This window comes from Oncorhynchus clarkii, chromosome 23 (assembly GCF_045791955.1).
Source record: "Oncorhynchus clarkii lewisi isolate Uvic-CL-2024 chromosome 23, UVic_Ocla_1.0, whole genome shotgun sequence".
NCBI classification, from domain to species: Eukaryota; Metazoa; Chordata; class Actinopteri; order Salmoniformes; family Salmonidae; genus Oncorhynchus; species Oncorhynchus clarkii.
In genome coordinates, this window is record NC_092169.1 from 54,639,742 (window position 1) to 54,653,126 (window position 13,385).

The 13,385-nt window shown below is 46.2% G+C and overlaps 1 protein-coding gene across 1 annotated transcript in view; it reads left to right on the forward strand.

The window, feature by feature from the left end:
* Positions 1–13,385, forward strand: part of LOC139381651 (testican-2-like) — a 120,781-nt gene that overhangs the window by 96,489 nt on the left and 10,907 nt on the right. Inside the window, exon 10 of the mRNA XM_071125332.1 lies at positions 10,934–11,071. Coding sequence (XP_070981433.1) covers positions 10,934–11,071 — 138 coding nt within the window. The remainder of the gene's footprint in view (positions 1–10,933; positions 11,072–13,385) is intronic.

Genomic DNA, 13,385 nt, shown 5'->3' on the forward strand with positions numbered 1-13,385 from the left:
CACAGAACAGACAACCCCTCCCCACAGAACAGACAACCCCTCCCCACAGAACAGACAACCCCTCACCACAGAACAGACAACCCCTCCTCACAGAACAGACACCCCCCCCCCCCACAGAACAGACACCCACCTCCCCACAGAACAGACACCCCCTCCTCACAGAACAGACAACCCCTCCCCACAGAACAGACACCCCCCCCCCACAGAACAGACAACCCCTCCCCACTGATGGATCAAGGTGTGCCACGTATCTGTTGGTAGCGATAGCCCTGAGAATAATCCTCCACTGTAGATCAGCAATACGCTTCTCTATGAGAGTCTTATACAGGGAGCGCCAACATCCACTCAGAGAAGAACCTGGTCCCAACCTCCCCTACCAGACCGTTCGTTGCCCTCAGCCCATGCAGAATGGTCTTCCTGAGCCATCTTCACAGACACTGTGTACAGAGCCTTTTAGCTGGCTGTGGAAAAGCACAGACCACCTCCTACTGTAGCACGGACCCCCTCCACCTCCTGCTGTACACGGACCCCTCCACCTCCTGCTGTACACGGACCCCTCCACCTCCTGCTGTACACGGACCCCTCCACCTCCTGCTGTACACGGACCCCTCCACCTCCTGCTGTACACGGACCCCTCCACCTCCTGCTGTACACGGACCCCTCCACCTCCTGCTGTACACGGACCCCTCCACCTCCTGCTGTACACGGACCCCTCCACCTCCTGCTGTAGCACAGACCCCCTCCACCTCCTGCTGTAGTACAGACCACCTCCACCTCCTGCTGTAGCACAGACCCCCACACCTCCTGCTGTAGCACAGACCCCCTCCACCTCCTGCTGTAGCACAGACCACCTCCTGCTGTAGTACAGACCCCCGCCACCTCCTGCTGCAGTACGGACCCCTTCCACCTCCTGCTGTAGCACGGACCCCCTCCACCTCCTGCTGCAATACAAATCAAATCAAATTTTATTTGTCACATACACATGATTAGCAGATGTTAATGCGAGTGTAGCGAAATGCTTGTGCTTCTAGTTCCGACAATGCAGTAATAACCAACAAGTAATCTAACTAACAATTCCAAAACTACTGTCTTATACACAGTGTAAGGGGATAAAGAATATGTACATAAGGATATATGCATGAGTGATGGTACAGAGCAGCATAGGCAAGATACAGTAGATGGTATCGAGTACAGTATATACATATGAGATGAGTATGTAAACAAAGTGGCATAGTTTAAAGTGGCTAGTGATACATGTATTACATAAGGATACAGTCGATGATATAGAGTACAGTATATACGTATGCATATGAGATGAATAATGTAGGGTAAGTAACATTATATAAGGTAGCATTGTTTAAAGTGGCTAGTGATATATTTACATCATTTCCCATCAATTCCCATTATTAAAGTGGCTGGAGTTGAGTCAGTGTGTTGGCAGCAGCCACTCAATGTTAGTGGTGGCTGTTTAACAGTCTGATAGCCTTGAGATAGAAGCTGTTTTTCAGTCTCTCGGTCCCAGCTTTGATGCACCTGTACTGACCTCGCCTTCTGGATGATAGCGGGGTGAACAGGCAGTGGCTCGGGTGGTTGATGTCCTTGATGATCTTTATGGCCTTCCTGTAACATCGGGTGGTGTAGGTGTCCTGGAGGGCAGGTAGTTTGCCCCCGGTGATGCGTTGTGCAGACCTCACTACCCTCTGGAGAGCCTTACGGTTGAGGGCGGAGCAGTTGCCGTACCAGGCGGTGATACAGCCCGCCAGGATGCTCTTGATTGTGTATCTGTAGAAGTTTGGAGAATACGGACCCCCTCCACCTCCTGCTGCAGTACGGACCCCCTCCACCTCCTGCTGTAGTACAGACCCCCTCCACCTCCTGCTGCAGTACGGACCCCCTCCACCTCCTGCTGTAGTACAGACCCCCTCCACCTCCTGCTGCAGTACGGACCCCCTCCACCTCCTGCTGTAGTACAGACCCCCGCCACCTCCTGCTGCAGTACGGACCCCTTCCACCTCCTGCTGTAGCACGGACCCCCTTCCACCTCCTGTTGTAGTACGGACCCCCTCCACCTCCTGCTGGAGTACGGACCCCCTCCACCTCCTGCTGTAGCACGGACCCCCTTCCACCTCCTGCTGTAGCACAGACCCCCTCCACCTCCTGCTGCAATACGGACCCCCTTCCACCTTCTGCTGCAGTACGGACCCCCTCCACCTCCTGCTGTAGCACGGACCCCCTCCACCTCCTGCTGTAGTACAGACCCCCGCCTACTGTAGCACGGACCCCCTCCACCTCCTGCTGTAGCACGGACCCCCTCCACCTCCTGTTGTAGTATGGACCCCCTCCACCTCCTGCTGCAGCACGGACCCCCTCCACCTCCTGCTGTAGCACGGACCCCCTCCACCTCCTGCTGCAGTACGGACCCCCTCCACCTCCTGCTGCAGAGGTGATATGATCCTTAACTAGCCTCTCAAAGCACATCATGATGACAGAAGTGAGTGCTACAGGGAGATAGTCATCATATTATCAATTGAAAATCAGCAACCTGCTGTCATTTGTACAGTGAACCTGACTGGGACTCACCCTGAGATTTTACATCTACATTGGTAGGGATATCTGACAATCTCTTCTCTTCCTGCATTCCTCCATCCTCATTGGTCAGCTCCATGGAATCCGGAGCCATCTCGGCTCCCCGCAACCGCCTCCAAATCCTCCCTACCATCACCCTGCGTGTCTGTAATTACACTGGGCACATCCCCCTGCGTGTCTGTAATTACACTGGGCACATTCCCCTGCGTGTCTGTAATTACACTAGGCACATCACCCTGCGTGTCTGTAATTACACTGGGCACATCACCCTGCGTGTCTGTAATTACACTGGGCACATCACCCTGCGTGTCTGTAATTACACTGGGCACATCACCCTGCGTGTCTGTAATTACACTGGGCACATCATTCTGCGTGTCTGTGAGACAGGCGTATCAGCCTCGGAGTCCTGAGCTCCCCGCCACGGCAACCCGCCACGGCAACCCGCCACGGCAACCTGGCTTCATCAACATCATCAACATTAACATCAACAGTATTGGCGACGGAATCTGTACCCTGTGCCCTGCTCGTCCCGCTCCCTGTGCCCTGCTCTCCCTGTGCCCTGCTCGTCCCGCTCCCTGTGCCCTGCTCATCCCGCTCCCTGTGCCCTGCTCTCCCTGTGCCCTGCATTCCCTATGCCCTGCTCTCCCTGTGCCCTGCTCTCCCTGTGCCCTACTCTCCCCGCTCCCTGTGCCCTGCTCATCCCGCTCCCTGTGCCCTGCTCTCCCTGCTCCCTGTGCCTGCATGCCTGCCGCTTATCTCCAATCTCCCCACAATCAAAACTTCAGACTGTAGTCACATTAACCATGTAGACTTTCACCTCATACGTCACCTGATACCAGATACATCAGTTAGAGTAACACCATCCGCTTGATAAGGTGCTCCTCTTTCAGAAACACAGCTACTGCTTTATTCATTTCCTCCCTCCCCTCCTTCCCTCCCTCCCTCCCTCCCTCCCTCCCTCCCTCCCTCCCTCCCTCCCTCCCTCCCTCCCTTCTCTCACTCCCTCCTCTCACCTCCTCTCCCTCCCTCCTCTCACTCCTCCTCTCCCTCCTCTCCCTCCCTCCCTCCTCTCACTCCTCCTCTCACTCCCTCCCCTCCCTCCTCTCCCTCCTCTCCCTCCCTCCTCCCCTCACTCCTCCTCTCCCTCCCTCCTCTCACTCCCCTCCCTCCTCTCACACCCTCCTCTCCTTCCCTCCTCTGCCTCCCTCCTCTCCCTCCCTCCTCCTCTCACGCCACCCCTCCCTTCTCTCACTCCCTCATCTCACCTCCTCTCCCTCCCTCCTCTCACACCCTCCTCTCCTTCCATCCTCTGCCTCCCTCCTCCTCTCCCTCCCTCCTCTCTCTCACTCCCTCCCCTCCCTCCTCTCCCTCCCTCCCTCCCTCCCTCACTCCTCTCACTCCCTCCCCTCCCTCCTCTCACTCCTCCTCTCACTCCCTCCCCTCCCTCCTCTCCCTCCCTCCTCTCACTCCTCCTCTCACTCCCTCCTCTCCCTCCCTTCCTCCTCCTCTCCCTCCTCTCCCTCGCTCCCTCCTCAGTCCCTCCTCTCACTCCTCCTCTCCCTCTCTCCTCCCCTCAATCCTCCTCTCCCTCCCTCCTCTCACTCCTCCTCTCACTCCCTCCTCTCTCACTCCCTCCTCTCTCTCTCTCCTCCCTTCACTCCTCCTCTCCCTCCCTCCTCACACTCCCTCCCCTCCCTCCCCTCACACCCTTCTCTCCTTCCCTCTTATCTTTCTTCCCTCCTCTCACTCCTACTCTCACTCCTCTGAACAAAAAAGGACAGCAACCTCTCACCACACACAGCACCCTCACACAACCAACTCCAGAGACAGAGAGAGAGAGACTCTCTCCTTCCAGTGTTGTGATTGGCAGGCCTGTCAGTACAGGTGCCAATCAAAGGACAACAAGGAACCAAACCAAAAAACAGGCCGACTGACATGATTGTGATTTTACTCCTCTGCTCAAGGATACCTAATGCTCCTACAGCAGAGTGGTGCAGTATGGTGCAGTATGTTGGGATATGGTGCAGTATGGTGCAGTATGTTGGGATAGGGTACAGTATGGTGCAGTATGATGGGGTATGGTGCAGTATGTTGGGATATGGTGCAGTATGTTGGGTATGGTACAGTATGGTGCAGTATGATGGGGTATGGTGCAGTATGATGGGGTGTGGTGCAGTATGGTGGGGTATGGTGCAGTATGTTACAGTATGGTGCAGTAAGGTGGGGTATGGTGCAGTATGATGAGGTATGGTGCAGTATGGTGGGGTGTGGTGCAGTATGGTGGGGTATGGTGCAGTATGTTACAGTATGGTGCAGTATGGTGGGGTATGGTGCAGTATGATGAGGTATGGTGCAGTATGGTGGGGTATGGAGCAGTATGGTGGGGTATGGTGCAGTATGTTACAGTATGGTGCAGTATGATGAGGTATGGTGCAGTATGTTGGGGTATGGAGCAGTATGGTGGGGTATGGAGCAGTATGGTGGGGTATGTTACAGTATGGTGCAGTATGTTACAGTATGGTGCAGTATGTTGGGGTACGGTGCAGTATGATGAGGTACGGTGCAGTATGGTGGGGTATGGTGCAGTATGTTGGGGTATGGTGCAGTATGGTGGGGTATGGTGCAGTATGTTACAGTATGGTGCAGTATGTTGGGGGTATGGGGCAGTATGGTGGGGTATGGTGCAGTATGTTACAGTATGGTGCAGTATGGTGGGGTATGGTGCAGTATGTTACAGTATGGTACAGTATGATGGGGTATGGTGCAGTATGGTGGGGTATGGTGCAGTATGTTACAGTATGGTGCAGTATGTTACAGTATGGTGCAGTATGTTGGGTATGGTGCAGTATGTTACAGTATGGTGCAGTATGATGGGGTATGGTGCAGTATGGTGGGGGTATGGTGCAGTATGGTAGGGTATGGTGCAGTATGTTACAGTATGGTACAGTATGATGGGGTATGGTGCAGTATGGTGGGGTATGGTGCAGTATGTTACAGTATGGTGCAGTATGTTACAGTATGGTGCAGTATGTTGGGTATGGTGCAGTATGTTACAGTATGGTGCAGTATGGGTACCAACTGAGGATAAGGAGGAACCAAACCAAAAACAGGCTTTAAATATTTGAAGACAAGTTTAAAGTTAGTTCCCCATTGGGACTTGAAATGTCTTATTCCTTGTCTCGTCTTTTTATTTTGGGGGCATTTGTAACTCCGCCCCCTCGCTACAGTGTTTATGTAAAGTGGCAGTTGTGTTTGACAGTTGGTCTGAAGGGAGGAGGCTGAAACAGAGGGGGAACTGTCACAGGACTGTCAACCATTTTAACATGACACTATCAAGACATAGACATAAAGTTGAAGTCGGAAGTTTACATACATCTTAGCCAAACACATTTAAACTCAGTTTTTCACAATTCCTGACATTTAATCCTAGTAAAAAAATCCCTGTTTTAGGTCAGTTAGGATCACCACTTTATTTTAAGAATGTGAAATGTCAGAATAATAGTAGAGATATGTCACGATCGTCGTAGGAACATTCAGACCAAAGCGCAGCGTGACATCGGTTCGACATATTTTATTGATAAGTGAAACGCACAAAAAACAATAACGCGACACGTGACGCTCATGCAGTGCTCACAGGCAACTACACAGAAACGAGATTCCACAAAACACAGTAGGGAAATGGCTGCCTAAATATGATCCCCAATCAGAGACAACGCTAAACAGCTGCCTCTGATTGGGAACCATACCAGCCCAACGTAGAAATAAACACACTAGATCACCCACCCTAGTCACACCCCGACCTAACCAACATAGAGAATAAAAAGGATCTCCATGGTCAGGGCGTGACAAGATAATGATTTATTTCAGCTTTTATTTCTTTCATCACATTCCCAGTGGGTCAGAAGTTTACATGCACTCAATTAGTATTTGGTAGCATTGCCTTTAAATTGTTTAACTTGGGTCAAACGTTTCGGGTAGCCTTCCAGAAGCTTCCCGTAATAAGTTGGGTGAATTGTGGCCCATTCCTCCTGACAGAGCTGGTGTAACTGAGTCAGGTTTGTAGGCCCCTTGCTCGCACACGCTTTTTCAGATCTGCCCACAAATGTTCTATAGGATTGAGGTCAGGGCTTTGTGGTGGCCACTCCAATACCTTGACTTTGTTGTACTTTTTGCCACAACTTTGGAAGTATGCTTGGGGTCATTGTCCATTTGGAAGACTCATTTGCGACCAAGCTTTAACTTCCTGACTGATGTTGCTTCAATATATCCACATAATTTTCTTTCGTCATGATGACATCTATTTTGAGAAGTGCACCAGGCCCACCTGCAGCAAAGCACCCCCACAACATGATGCTGCCACCCGGGTGCATCACGGTTGGGATGGTGTTCTTCGGCTTGCAAGCCTCCCCCTTTTTCCTCCAAACATAACGATGGGTATTATGGCCAAACAGTTCTATTTTTGTTTCATCAGACCAGAGGACATTTCTCCAAAAAGTACAATCTTTGTCCCCATGTGTAGTTGCAAACTATAGTCTAGCATTTTTATGGCGGTTTTGGAGCAGTGGCTTCTTCCTCGCTGAGCAGCCTTTCAGGTTATGTTGATATAGGACTCGTTTTACTGTGAATATAGATACTTTAGTACCTGTTTCCTTCAGCATCTTCACAAGGTCCTTTGCTGCTGTTCTGGGATTGATTTGCACTTTTCACACCAAAGTACGTTCATCTCTAGGAGACGTCTCCTTCCTGAGCGGTATGACGGCTGCGTGGTCCCATGGTGTTTATACTTGCGTGCTATTGTTTGTACAGATGAACATGGTACCTCAGGCGTTTGGAAATTGCTCTCAAGGATGAACCAGACTTGTGGAGGTCTACAAAAAAAATTCTGAGGTCTTGACTGATTTCTTTTGATTTTCCCATGATGTCAAGCAAAGAGGCATTGAGTTTGAAGGTAGGCCTTGAAATACATCCACAGGTACACCTCCAATTGACGCAAATTATGTCAATTAGCCTATCAGAAGCTTCTAAAACCATGACATAATTTTCTGGAATATTCCAAGCTGTTTAAAGGCACAGTCAACTTAGTGTATGTACACTTCTGACCCACTGGAATTGTGATACAGTGAATTATAAGTGAAAAAATCTGTCTGTAAACAATTGTTAGAAAAATGACTTGTCCTAATCAACTTGCCAAAACTATAGTTTTTTAACAAGAAATCTGTGGAGTGGTTGAAAAACGAGTTTTAATGACTCCAACCTAAGTATATTTAAACTTCCGACTTCAACTGTACATGAGTAAATATATAGATTAAAATGACACTATCACAGCAGAGAGAGACATGTCTGAGTAAATATATAGATTAAAATGCCACTATCACAGCAGAGAGACATGCCTGAGTAAATATATAGATTAAAATTACACTATCACAGCAGAGAGAGACATGCCTGAGTAAATATATAGATTAAAATGACACTATCACACTATTTATTTAATTTTTTTGCCTTTACCTCCCTTATCTCACCTCATTTGCTCACATTGTATATAGACTTGTTTATACTGTATTATTGACTGTATGTTTGTTTTACTCCATGTCTAACTCTGTGTTGTTGTTTGTGTCGAACTGCTTTGCTTTATCTTGGCCAGGTCGCAATTGTAAATGAGAACTTGTTCTCAACTGGCCTACCTGGTTAAATAAAGGTGTTCTCAACTAGCCTACCTGGTTAAATAAAGGTGTTCTCAACTAGTCTACCTGGTTAAATAAAGGTGTTCTCAACTAGCCTACCTGGTTAAATAAAGGTGTTCTCAACTAGCCTACCTGGTTAAATAAAGGTGTTCTCAACTAGCCTACCTGGTTAAATAAAGGTGTTCTCAACTAGCCTACCTGGTTAAATAAAGGTGAAATAAAATGAAAAATAAAATAAAATAGAGAGACATGCCTGAGTAAATATATAGATATAAATATATAGATACATATATAGATATACATATATAGATAAATATATAGATATAAATATATAGATACATATATAGATATACATATATAGATAAATATATAGATATAAATATATAGATAAATATATAGATATAAATATATAGATAAATATATAGATATACATATATACATATACATATACATATATAGATATACATATATAGATAAATATATAGATATAAATATATAGATACATATATAGATATACATATATAGATAAATATATAGATATAAATATATAGATAAATATATAGATATAAATATATAGATAAATATATAGATATACATATATAGATAAATATATAGATATAAATATATAGATAAATATATAGATATAAATATATAGATAAATATATAGATATAAATATATAGATAAATATATAGATATACATATATAGATAAATATATAGATATAAATATATAGATAAATATATAGATATAAATATATAGATAAATATATAGATATAAATATATAGATAAATATATAGATATACATATATAGATAAATATATAGATATAAATATATAGATAAATATATAGATATAAATATATAGATAAATATATAGATATACATATATAGATAAATATATAGATATAAATATATAGATAAATATATAGATAAATATATAGATAAATATATAGATATATTAATGCATCTTGAATAAGGGCTCAATAAAGCAGACCTGAGTCCCGTCTCTCTCTGAGACAAACACATTTTGATGGACCTTGGATTATGTGATGCCTGGTTGTGTCACCTGGCTATCTTGAGATGAATGCGCTAGCTGTGGGTCTCTCTGGATGGGAACGTCTGCTAAATGACTACACTGTAATGTAGTGCTGTGGGTCTCTCTGGATGGGAACGTCTGCTAAATGACTACACTGTAATGTAGTGCTGTTGGTCTCTCTGGATGGGAACGTCTGCTAAATGACTACACTGTAATGTAGCGCTGTGGGTCTCTCTGGATGGGAACGTCTGCTAAATGACTACACTGTAATGTAGTGCTGTGGGTCTCTCTGGATGGGAACGTCTGCTAAATGACTACACTGTAATGTAGTGCTGTGGGTCTCTCTGGATGGGAACGTCTGCTAAATGACTACACTGTAATGTAGTGCTGTGGGTCTCTCTGGATGGGAATGTCTGCTAAATGACTACACTGTAATGTAGTGCTGTGGGTCTCTCTGGATGGGAACGTCTGCTAAATGACTACACTGTAATGTAGTGCTGTGGGTCTCTCTGGATGGGAACGTCTGCTAAATGACTACACTGTAATGTAGTGCTGTGGGTCTCTCTGGATGGGAACGTCTGCTAAATGACTACACTGTAATGTAGTGCTGTGGGTCTCTCTGGATGGGAACGTCTGCTAAATGACTACACTGTAATGTAGTGCTGTGGGTCTCTCTGGATGGGAACGTCTGCTAAATGACTACACTGTAATGTAGTGCTGTGTGTCTCTCTGGATGGGAACGTCTGCTAAATGACTACACTGTAATGTAGTGCTGTGGGTCTCTCTGGATGGGAACGTCTGCTAAATGACTACACTGTAATGTAGTGCTGTGGGTCTCTCTGGATGGAAACGTCTGCTAAATGACTACACTGTAATGTAGTGCTGTGGGTCTCTCTGGATGGGAACGTCTGCTAAATGACTACACTGTAATGTAGTGCTGTGGGTCTCTCTGGATGGGAACGTCTGCTAAATGACTACACTGTAATGTAGTGCTGTGGGTTTTATGTGTAGTTTCCTGTTTGGACCCCAGGAAGAGCAGACCCTGCCTCAGCAGCAGCTCACTGGGGATCCTAATAAATATTACTGATACTACTACTCTCTCTGTCTCTCTCTCGTCTCTCCCTGTTTTTTCTTATCCTCTCTCTGTCTCTCTAACTCTTTCCTCTCCCTGTTTTTTCTATCCCTCTCTGTGTCTCTCTAACTCTTTCCTCTCCCTGTTTTTTCTTACCCTCTCTCTGTCTCTCTCTCGCCTCCCTGTTTTTTCTCTCTCTCACTCTCTCGCCTCCCTGTTTTTTCTATCCCTCTCTCTTCCTCTCTCTCTCTTTTTCTGTCTCTATTTTTCCCTCTCTCTTTCTATCTCCCTCTCTGTCTTTCTCCCTCTCTTCTACCCTCTCTCTCACCTTGTCTCTCTTTCTCTCTCTGGCATTCAGACAGCTCCTCCTCAGACAGCTCCTCCTCTGTTACCTCTCCTTCCTTTCCGGACTGAGTCTCCTCACAGGTCTACAAGCTGTGCTGATGTTTTTTTATTTATGCACCACTTATCTCTTCCACCGGTGTGAGTCAGCGCAGAGAGCTCCGCTGCACAGTGCATATACATATTTAACAACACAGTGTGTGTGTATTTTTTTGCAGGCATGTACATCCCCAGCTGCGATGAGGACGGCTACTACAGGCAGCTGCAGTGTGACCAGAGCATGGGAGAGTGTTGGTGTGTTGACCAGCACGGAGGAGAAATTATGGGCTCTAGAATCCATGGCAACCCTGACTGTGGTAAGAGCTCTAGGGCTGTAGGGAAAAGCTTCTTGGTGGTTATACAATAACAAAAAGCAGGCATTGTGATTGGTTGAGACACGTTCTAAGCCACTTTAAAAAAAAAACTGTTTATTATAGGTCAGCCTATGAGAAATGCCTGCGCATCCAGTGTCCCATCAACCAATTCATTAACTTGATGTCTACTGTAAAAAGCATCTAGACATTATATCCCCATGCTTCTAGTCTAACATTTGGTTTGCAACAACAGGGGGGTTTGTACAAATGTTTCTGTCTGTCTCTGGACATTTGTAACATTGTTTCGATATTGAAATTGGATCTCCACTATCCTATTGAGAATGAATTAACGTGTCAGGATGAGACGCACATCTTTTCTCAGCAAGTCGAAATCATGAATCAGCTAAATTTTTATGGAAATATGCAAAGAAGTGTCAGTATAAAAACAAGGCAATTGAGATGCAGATACTTTGCTGTTATTTTGGCTTCACTGTTTGACGTGACTGGAAGTTAGCCCTAGTTGGCTAGCTAGCAAGCAAGGGATAAGAGCGTTGCCAGTCAGTATGGCAATGGAACATTTAGAACACGACTGGGTCGGGTCCATAGATACAGAACAAAAAGACTGAACAACTGGGTCACGTCCATAGATACAGAACAAAGACTGAACGACTGGGTCGTGTCCATAGATACAGAACAAACAGACTGAACGACTGGGTCGTGTCCATAGATACAGAACAAACAGACTTAACGAGTGGGTCGCGTCTGTAGATACAGAACAAAAAGACTGAACGACTGGGTCGTGTCCATAGATACAGAACAAACAGACTGAACGACTGGGTCGTGTCCATAGATACAGAACAAACAGACTGAACGACTGGGTCGTGTCCATAGATACAGAACAAACAGACTGAACGACTGGGTCGTGTCCATAGATACAGAACAAACAGACTGAACGACTGGGTCGTGTCCATAGATACAGAACAAACAGACTGAACGACTGGGTCGTGTCCATAGATACAGAACAAACAGACTGAATGACTGGGTCGTGTCCATAGATACAGAACAAACAGACTGAACGACTGGGTCGTGTCCATAGATACAGAACAAACAGACTTAACGACTGGGTCGTGTCCATAGATACAGAACAAACAGACTTAACGACTGGGTCGTGTCCATAGATACAGAACAAACAGACTTAACGACTGGGTCGTGTCCATAGATACAGAACAAACAGACTTAACGACTGGGTCGTGTCCATAGATACAGAACAAACAGACTTAACGACTGGGTCGTGTCCATAGATACAGAACAAACAGACTGAACGACTGGGTCGTGTCCATAGATACAGAACAAACAGACTGAACGACTGGGTCGTGTCCATAGATACAGAACAAACAGACTTAACGACTGGGTCGTGTCCATAGATACAGAACAAACAGACTGAACGACTGGGTCGTGTCCATAGATACAGAACAAACAGACTGAACGACTGGGTCGTGTCCATAGATACAGAACAAACAGACTGAACGACTGGGTCGTGTCCATAGATACAGAACAAACAGACTTAACGACTGGGTCGTGTCCATAGATACAGAACAAACAGACTTAACGACTGGGTCGTGTCCATAGATACAGAACAAACAGACTTAACGACTGGGTCGTGTCCATAGATACAGAACAAACAGACTGAACGACTGGGTCGTGTCCATAGATACAGAACAAACAGACTTAACGACTGGGTCGTGTCCATAGATACAGAACAAACAGACTTAACGACTGGGTCGTGTCCATAGATACAGAACAAACAGACTTAACGACTGGGTCGTGTCCATAGATACAGAACAAACAGACTTAACGACTGGGTCGTGTCCATAGATACAGAACAAACAGACTGAACGACTGGGTCGTGTCCATAGATACAGAACAAACAGACTGAACGACTGGGTCGTGTCCATAGATACAGAACAAACAGACTTAACGACTGGGTCGTGTCCATAGATACAGAACAAACAGACTGAACGACTGGGTCGTGTCCATAGATACAGAACAAACAGACTGAACGACTGGGTCGTGTCCATAGATACAGAACAAACAGACTGAACGACTGGGTCGTGTCCATAGATACAGAACAAACAGACTTAACGACTGGGTCGTGTCCATAGATACAGAACAAACAGACTTAACGACTGGGTCGTGTCCATAGATACAGAACAAACAGACTTAACGACTGGGTCGTGTCCATAGATACAGAACAAACAGACTTAACGACTGGGTCGTGTCCATAGATACAGAACAAACAGACTGAACGACTGGGTCG